General features: G+C 40.4%; 1 protein-coding gene across 1 annotated transcript; it reads left to right on the top strand.

The window, feature by feature from the left end:
* The first annotated feature begins 456 nt into the window (after positions 1–456).
* LOC122544472 (putative G protein-coupled receptor 139) lies at positions 457–3,071 on the top strand. The gene is made up of 2 exons (XM_043683709.2): positions 457–526; positions 2,161–3,071. The coding sequence occupies exons 1-2, from the start codon at positions 457–459 to the stop codon at positions 3,069–3,071; spliced, it is 981 nt and encodes a 326-aa protein (XP_043539644.2).
* The last annotated feature ends 6,377 nt before the right edge of the window (positions 3,072–9,448 follow it).

The raw sequence follows: 9,448 nt of genomic DNA, 5'->3' as shown, positions 1-9,448 counted from the left end.
GATAGGTACATGGATGGGTACTTAATCTAGGTTAGAAGTTCGGCACAACATCGTGGGCCGAAGGGCCTGTTCTGTGCTGTATTGTTCTATGTTCTATGTTCTATGTTATTTAATGTCACTGGCTCCAATTGTGGCAAACGCTAAGCCAAAGTTGGAGGATGTGAGAGGTACCGCAGGTTTTGGAGTCCGACTTTCGCCCATGTGTTTCATAGAATCATCCACTTCGATAATGTTATTAAAGAGAGGCATAAGGGTATGAGATAATCTGTTTGTTCACTGAACTGCAACTGATTTGCATGTTGAAACTACGTTGTCTCGGGAGATTCACAGTTGGAATAAATGGAGAACGATTTGACAGTGTCACAGAGCTAAGCAGAACTATTAAAACCTGTTACAGAGCTCAGCAAAACGAGTTGGAGCTAAATTTCTGTGATTATATTAGTTTCTCAAAGAAAAATGCATGAGCCGACCATTGCTCCAGTCTTCGCGATTTTGTATCCAATTCTTGCCATCGTTGGTGTCCCTGGTGAGTACCAGATGATAAATACTTCATTGTTTTTCTTTACAGTTAGTTCTCAGAAATTATGTCTGTTTTACAGGTTTGGACTGAATTGTTTTCCCAGTCAACGACTGTAACAAAGTTGTAACGTGTTCCATGGGAATCAGTGCAATAAATGTTATAGTGAATCATTGTGTGTTATTTGCAATTTTATCGTGGAACGTTGCAAACTATTATCCTATTTACTATGTTACACATTCCTAAAAATATCTTCGACTGCTTTGTTGAAATATAAAGTTTATCTGTGATATTATTGGAAGAAATGTATTCGATAATTGAGAATAATGTTTCAATATCATACATTACAGTGCAAATTTCTGATTTGAGTTTGTGGAATAATATCACAATAGACAGTCATTTTAAACAATCTCTGCATCAGTTGTATGACAGCATGGGAAAATTAAGAATAACAGGCCAATAATTACACTAATGCGTTTCAAAATTAATACACCCTATTTTTTATTTGACTTTACATACAACACATTGAGGGATGTTCATTTCAGTATAGTGGATTCACACTGCCCACCTCCTAATGGCAATGTCGAATTATGACTTAAATCTAAAATCACTTAAACGATTTGAGAGAAAATGGCAGATTGTTTTGACTTGTTATGCATTTGTTTTCTTCCTTTGAAATGTTGTTTAATTAGGGAAATTATATTGAATATATGCAAATACTTTCTAAAACATTTAGAAGTTTTGAGCATCTTTTCCTAAAGATCAACAACTAATGCTCATTATTGATTTCAAGTCATGTTGATGGAGTTCGCTTGTTCCTTGTTGCAGTTGGTATGGGGGTGATAGTGCTGCTTCACAACAGCTTTAGTGAATGTGTTATCCAAAGATCCAAGAAGATATTAAGGTAGACGACCCAAGCATTTTTGGAATATGATTGACCATGAAGAGTCTTAAGTGGGAAATGGACACTTCAACCACACAAGAATGCATGGTTTATATTGTTGCTTTAACCGAAATCAATGAAACTAATCAAATGAGAGATATCAAGGCAAGATGATGAAAGATTTAAGTTGTAGGGTTGTGCAATGAAATGACGGAAATATGGAGCTGCTTTGGAATGAATTTCTGAAATTTGGTGAAAGCAGCTAAAGGTGCATCCTTCAAGGAAGAAGTGACTAACATCAGGCATAGGCGGGAGAGCAGCATTTGAAGCTGTGAACACACGGGTCTCCAGAGTATTTCCTGAAATTAATTACAATTGGACCAATGGGGTTATCGAAATGCGCACATTACCATAAAGAGGTCAGGTTAGAATAGACAATAGACAATTAGGGGATGTAAGGCCATTGGTATGAACAAAAGCATGGCAAACAACAAGTTTGGATGATGACAGGTTGCATAGTCATCATTAGGGATTGATTTAATAGTCGTGAGTGAGGTTAGTGACTTGGACAGGTTGCAATAATTCGTGTATAATATAATCTGTTTTGGATGTTGAACAGCTAGAAGTAACTGTGGAATTACACCTGCTTATCAGTGACACAGCGCCGAACAGAAACAATGTAATACAAACTTGAATGTAACACTATCTAGCATTTGTTAATATCTCAGAAAAAATCTACCTCTGTTTGTATATCCAATAGCTAACTTGTTGGTCATTATAATCCTGTCCAGAGGACAGTGTGGACTGTCACAATGCATCACCTACTACCTGGTGGCGATTGCGGTGGCCGATTTTCTGTTTATTATCACAGGATGCGTTCTCAACCGGATTGTCCGAAAATACTTTATAAACAGTGTCCTGTCAACCACTCCTGGCTGCAGCCTCAGCACCGTGCTGGTCTATGCCACTCAAGATAGCTCGGTCTGGTTAACTGTGGCCTTCACTTTCGACCGTTTTGTGGCCATATGCTCACAGAGAATGAAGAAAAGATACTGCACAGAGAAAACTGCCACAATGGTCGTCGGAATAGTCTGTGCCCTGAGTTGTATCACGAACGTGCCTTTATACTTCGTGTACAAACCCCTGTTTATCATGGACAGTGTTCCCTGGTTCTGTGCTGTTCAGGACACCTTCTACACATCGTCAATTTGGAAAGCATACCACTGGCTGGATCAGATCCTAACGCCATTTCTTCCATTTTTTCTAATTCTTTTGTTCAACATCCTGACTATAAGACACATCAAAGTGGCCAGCAGAGCCCGCAAGAGGCTCTGCAGTACTCGGCTTGGTGAAGATACTGAGTTAGCCAGTCGCAAGCGGTCCATTGTCCTACTCTTCGCCATTTCGCTGAGCTTCCTCCTCCTATGGGCCACCTATGTTGGACATTTCCTCTACGTGCGGGTTACAGGAGAGCGCTACATCACAAGCATGGATTTCAATGACCCAGAATACATCTTTCAAGAGATGACCAACTTGCTACAGCTACTCAGTTCCTGCAACAACGTTTTCATTTATGTGGTTACCCAGAATAAATTTCAAGAGGAGACGAAGAAGCTGCTGTTGAGTCCCATAAAAATGTTTGTTGTTTTCATTAAAGTGTCCCATCAATAAAACAACATTCCTTCTATTTTTGCCCTCTTATTTGTCCCTCAGTGTGGCACAACATGCAGGACTCTCCCGCACATAATACAAATTTGTCAGTTCATGACCAGTGCTTGATTAATGCACAATTCATACTGCAACCGTTATCGTTCCCTGTTCCCAGTAATGTGGCATTTTTGAAATATCAGTCGTACTGTCATCCAACAGGAGATGCTGAAACATGTTTCTGTCTGCTTCCTCAGATGAAGTGCAAAATATCCCACATTCGCCATTTCATCAACATTAAACTTCCTTGCAGGAGACTTTGCAAATATTTGGCTAGCATTTAAGATTATTCAAATTTATTTAGGATTTTGAAAATGTCTTTGTGAATGCAACATCACTTTCTTTGTCTTTTTTTGTTTACACTGTCTTCTTCATTCACTTTCTTTCTTTCTCTCTTTTGTTCTGTTTTTCTTTCTCACTTTCTTTCTCTCTTTCTTTCCTTCTGATCAGTCCGTCAGTTTTTGGCCAAAGCTGAATTGACTGATGTCCATCAAGTCGATGCCTATCGAAGATAACGACTCTTAAATTTATTTGCAAGCTTTTCTATAGAGCTTTATTGCTGAATTGTTGCTACACCAACGTACTATTTTTATTTCTTTATTTTTACAAGGTCTGTTCTCATTCGATTACTTTCCATTCACTGTCGCTCTTGTTTTGTCATTATTCCCAGATTATTTGTTCTCTGCTTGGCCACTGGATTAACGGTCATGGACTTAGTATTGCAATTGGAACACTCTGCAATGGACCTCCTGGGTTGCAAACTCCAGCACTCATTGTACTGTCATCCACAATCTTTGACACACTGCATGTGCTCGCCAACTCCAAATCACTCACATATCTTTTGAATAATTGCCGTCCGAACACTGATCCCTGAGGCAGTCCACTGGTCACTGAGTGCTGACTGGAAACCATTTATTTTTGCCGGCGTTTTCCTTCCTGTTAATTAACCAATACTCTATCTCTGCTATCTCTGCTAACTGTAACGCCTTGAATCTTTATCTTACGCAGCAGCCTTTTGTCCAGATCCTTGTCGAATGTGGTTTGGAAATTTCGATGCACCGTATCTACTTGGTCCCCGTTGTTCACAGTGTTCATAATGTCTTGAAGAATTGAAGTAGATCGGTTAAGCATGAACTGGGCTTCACAAAGACATGCTGTCAAATGGAACAGCTTATATATAGATGCCTTGGTATTTCTTCCTTGATAAAAATCTCAAACATTTTTCCCACGACAGAAGTTAAACTAATTGGTCTATCGTTTCCACATCTTTCCCCAGTCTCCCTTTTTAAACGGTGTCACCACATTTGCTGCTTTCCATTCTGCCGGAACTGCCCCAGAATTCAGTGAATTTTGGAAATTTATCACAAGTGCATTTGGTATTTCTCCCGCCATCGTTTTTATTCGCCTGGGCTGCATTCAGTCCAGGCCAGGAGACTTGTCTTCCCTTAGCTCTATTAGATTGCCTAACATGATCGCTTCTGTGATAATGATCTTTCCAGGTCCTCATCTACCTTCACCTTTTGTCTATTACTAGCATTTTTATTCGTGTCTTCCAATATGAAGACCGACACAAAATACCTGTTCAATACCCGGCCATTTCCTCATATCACAGCAGTAAATCCCCTTCTCACCCTCCAAGAGACCAATGTTTACTTTACCCAATCTTTCGTTTATTATATTTCCAGTAACCTCTGTTATTTGTCTCTCCTCTAACCTAGTATTTTCTCATAATCTATGTACCTTTCTTGAGACGTCTTTTTCAGGCTTTCTGTTGACCGATTAAGCTTTCCAAATCTGCGAGGTTCGCTCTGATATTGATCATTTTTAATGCCTTCCCTTTCAATCTGATAACCTCCTATTTCCTTCGACAACCCTGACAGATTACCCCTAACCTAACACTGATATTTTCACTGGTATTAACTTTGCTGAACAGGGCTGATACTTTGAAAAACATGCTTTGGAAGTCTTCCACTGTTCGTCAGCTGTACCACCATGACATCTTTGCTTCCAGTTACTTTAGTCAACTCCCCGCTCATCCTGTTGTAGTCTCCCTTGTTTAAGGACAAGATCCTGGTATTGGATTTTCCCGTCACAATTTCTGTCCATATTCCAAAATCAACCATACTGTGATCACTCTTTCGAAGGGGGTCCCTCAATATGATGTCATTAATTATTCAAGAAGCCTCTTCAGATGATCAGTTCCCAGCTACCGTCCACAGTTGACATTTCTGTCCTCCAGGAAGTTGGTATCTGTTCATCCAGGACAACCTTATGTAAGGATTGGAATCAAAAAAAATGTGCGTGTTGATTACAAAAGAAGCTTACATTGACAGAGTGCCACCTTCAATCACAGGCGATCTCAAAGCATTTCACTTTTAGCGAGCCACTTTCAGAATTGGATACTCTGCTGAATACTTGAAGAGCCATTCTTGCAGAATGAGATCCCGCAGACAGTAGATCTGACAATATTTGCACCATCTGTTTTCAGTGAAGTTGTCTTAAGGATAAATAGAGGGAATCAGACACGGGGTTAAATTTTATCCTTTGCGCTCTCCTTCCAATTGTAATCATTTGATTGTTTATATCCTGAAAGGATAGATAGAGCCCTCAGGTTAAACCTTAACACAATGTCAGTAGTTTTATCTTTTTGATTTCAAGACTTAGGGAGTCTGATATTTTTCAGACATTTTTTAAATACACATGGTTTGCTCAGCAGATGTAAAAGAAAAAGAGAGCCATCAAATTCTATACGAATAGATGTTGTCTAAAAAGAGACAGGTTTTGCAGCTAAAACCCGTTGGATGACATCAAGAGTGATGCGTCTACAACATTCTGTAAATGCCCTCTGACACAGGTACTCAAATATGCATTTCCTTTCGCCGGGAACCCTCCTAATATCAAAGCTTTGGTTCGGATTAATCAGCTCTATTAGTAGGTTATGTCATTCATATGTCTGACATAGTCTTTCCAAAACAAAGTTCTTGACTCTGAGTTAACGTGATCATGGCAAGTGCATTGCTGAAGGTCTGAATAAATGGTTTGAGACGCATTTTTAATTTCAGGAAAAATGGATTTCTCCACACTTACTCCGGAGAATCTCCAGGTCAATTCCATCTCAATTGGAGAAGAATCACTTGCGAAAACGCCGGCCATTTGGTGTTTCTCTGACGATCCCAAATGAAGAGTAATCATTCTCATAGTTAGGAGCATGTTAAAATTCGAGCAAACCACCCATTCACCTCCGTACTTTATCCATCAAGTCTAGAGATAGTGTGCACAGCATTGGACTATTGAATCACTTCAGGACACACAAGACTGATATGGACGAAGGTCATCCTTCACTCTTAGGTCAAAAGAAGGGATGGGCTTTCCAAAAGGCACTCTGTGGCCGACCACTTCAAATTCACTTCCGCTTCAACAAGAACGTTCAAGTCCAGGGTTTCTTCCACCGCCAAATCCAAGACTCCTGTCGACTCGAGGAAGAACGACACATTTTCTGCTTCGGGGCCCTTCAACTACACGGCATAAATGTCGGCTTCAGTAGTTTGCAAATGACCCATCTGGCAACATCATCCTAGTTCCAACACCCCAACTCGGCACCGCCTCTTGTCCTGTCCCACCTGCCCACCTTCCTTCTACCCTATATGCTCCATCCTCACCATCAACCTATCACAATCACACCCAACCTGCATCCACCTATCACCGCCCCAACCACCTTCCGCCCAACCACATACCTCCCCTCTTATTTATCTCTCAATCCTTTCCCCACCCGACTTGTTAAAGAAGGGTTTAAGGCAGAAACGCTGGCTCCCCTGCTTCTCAGACGTTTCCTGACCTGCTGTGCGTTTGCAGTGACACACTTTTCGACTTTTGAAAAGGACAGCTTTATAAGTACAGGATAGGCATTCAGCATAGATTATTCTAGATGCTATGAATATATCGCTCAGTCTAAAAGTATCAATCAATAAATCCCAATACTTCCTCGTTGTCTATGTTTTGTGCGGATATATCGGTTTGTAATACATCCTGCTTTTCCCCCAAATCTCCTTCGGTGAAAATGCTGATTTTCGGCTTCAGCTTCACAGTTACTTCACACAAGAATAGAAAAAGTCCAAATACCAGGAGCAAATTCAGGCATTCCAGCCTACCCCTCCATTTAATATAGTGATAGCTGATCTCAACTCTGTTTCACCTTCAAATATTATCAATTAAAATTCTGGATCACTTCATGAAATTTACTCAGAATCCTGGCATTTCCCACATGTAGACTCACATAGTTATAGCGTATTACTGTGTGGAAACAGGCCCTTTGGCCCAAAGTGGTTCATGCTGACCACAGTGCCCAGGCAGCCAGTTCCTATTGCCTGCATTTAATCTATATCCACCGAAACCATTCCCATCCATGTACCTATCCATTTTTATAATGATACTATTGTACCTGCCTCAAACACTTTGGTGGCAGCCCATTCCAGAAGAAGTTACCCCTCAGGTCCTTCCTAAATATTGCTCCTCTTAGCTCAAACCTTTGTGCTTTAGTTTTAAATGCAACTTTCCTGAAAAAAAGACTACCCACATTCATCTACCTACATTCATTCTCATGCTCTTCTTAATTGTATACATTTCAATAATGTCACCCCTCATTCTACTAATTTCTCAATAATGAGTCCTATCTTGGAAAAACTCTCCAAATACCTCAGGACTATCAATCCTGGAAATATCCTCATAAATCTTCTTTGCACATTTTACATATTAATTGTGTCTTTCGAAAATTTTGCACAAACTCCAAGTGAGGCCTCATCAATGCCCTGTACAACTGTAAAATAACGTCCCAAATCCTATACTCAGTGGCTTCACCCATGAAGGCCAGCGTGCTGAATGCCTTCTTCACAACCCTGTCCACACGAACGCTGCTTACAATGAACTATATACTTCTACTCCTCGGTCCTTCTGTTCCACAACACTCCTCAGTACCTTACCATTTATTTTATACATCATTCATTGGTTTGACATTCCAAAATGCAACATCTCAAATTTCTATGTACTAAATTGCATTTGGCAAACCTTTGCTCACTTCCCCATCTGACAAAGATCACTCTGTAATTTTTGATAACTTTCCTCGTTATGAGTGATACCTCCTAATTTTGTATCATCCGCAATCTTACTAATCTTGCATTATGCATTCACATCCACATCGTTAAAGTAAATAACATTAACAGAGATCACAGTATCGACTCTTGTGGTACACCTACTTGTCACATGCATCAAGTCTGAGAAATAACCCTCAATCATTACCCTTTACTTTCTGCCATGGGGTTAACGTTGAATCCAATTACCTCACCCTCACTGGATTCCATGTAACCTAACCTTCATTACTGACCTGTCGTACAGGATCTTGTCAATGGTCTTACGAAAGTCCAAGTTGACAACTTCCACTGACCTAACTTCATCTATCCTCTTGGTTACCGCTTTGAAAAACTTTGAAAGGATTGTCAGGTATGACTTCCTGTGCACAAATCCATGCTGATTATACCGAATAAGAGTTTGACTATTGAAAAATTGTTTGAACCTGTCGCTCTATATCCTCTCCAATAACTTGCCTACCACTGATGTAAGGCTCACTGTGTTTTCATTCCCTGGCTTGTTTTTGCTAACTTTCTTATAAAATAGAACGACATTAGCTATCCTCCTTTCTGCCATAACTTAACCAGTGCCTCATGGTGAAGTAAACATATCTGTAAGTGAATCCCCCAGATTCCGAAGAGTTTGAGACTTGTATATTGCCAAACCCAGCTCGGGCTTAAATCGTTTCCCCTTTATTCCTCTCCCTCTCACATATGGTTCGATATCTATTTCTTTTATTACAAGACTGTTTCGATGTGGGATTGTCACAGTAAACTTCAATAACGTCCAACATTTCCTGACTTCCGCCACCACGTACTTTTCATCTATTTCCCAGAGACAGAAAACAAGTGGCTTCCAGCAGAATGCAATTCCTGAGGCAAGAAAACGGGGAACAACACATGTGCGAAATCAGAAAGGGAATTTGCACATTGATGAGGCGGACTTGGTTCAGAATGTATTTCCCTACGTAATTGGCTGGAGGACTGCAGCACTCTGTTGTTGTTTGGTCACGGTTTATTCCTTATGTCATGGAAACCAAAGCTCGTTCCACTGTCGTCACAATACAGCAATGGACCAATGATAACTGCTGAAGGAACGGATGCACTCTGGTCCTCCACCCATTCAGAGTTCCTCGATTTTCTGAGCGCTACCATTGAATAATGAGCTTCTGAAGCGGTACTTTCCTGATCAGCGAATGTACTGCTGCTACTACTCTCTCT

Source organism: Chiloscyllium plagiosum, unplaced genomic scaffold, assembly GCF_037043375.1.
Source record: "Chiloscyllium plagiosum isolate Xiang-an unplaced genomic scaffold, Cpla_swu_hap1 HiC_scaffold_41, whole genome shotgun sequence".
Classification (NCBI taxonomy): domain Eukaryota; kingdom Metazoa; phylum Chordata; class Chondrichthyes; order Orectolobiformes; family Hemiscylliidae; genus Chiloscyllium; species Chiloscyllium plagiosum.
The sequence above is the reverse complement of the archived record's forward strand: the minus strand, read 5'-3'. Positions and strand labels throughout refer to the sequence as shown.

Coding starts and splice junctions, on each gene's coding strand:
- LOC122544472 (XM_043683709.2), top strand. CDS start 457: ATGCATGAGCCGACCATTGCTCCAGTCTTCGCGATTTTGTATCCAATT. Junction 527..2,160: donor TGCCATCGTTGGTGTCCCTG/GTGAGTACCAGA, acceptor TATATCCAATAG/CTAACTTGTTGGTCATTATA.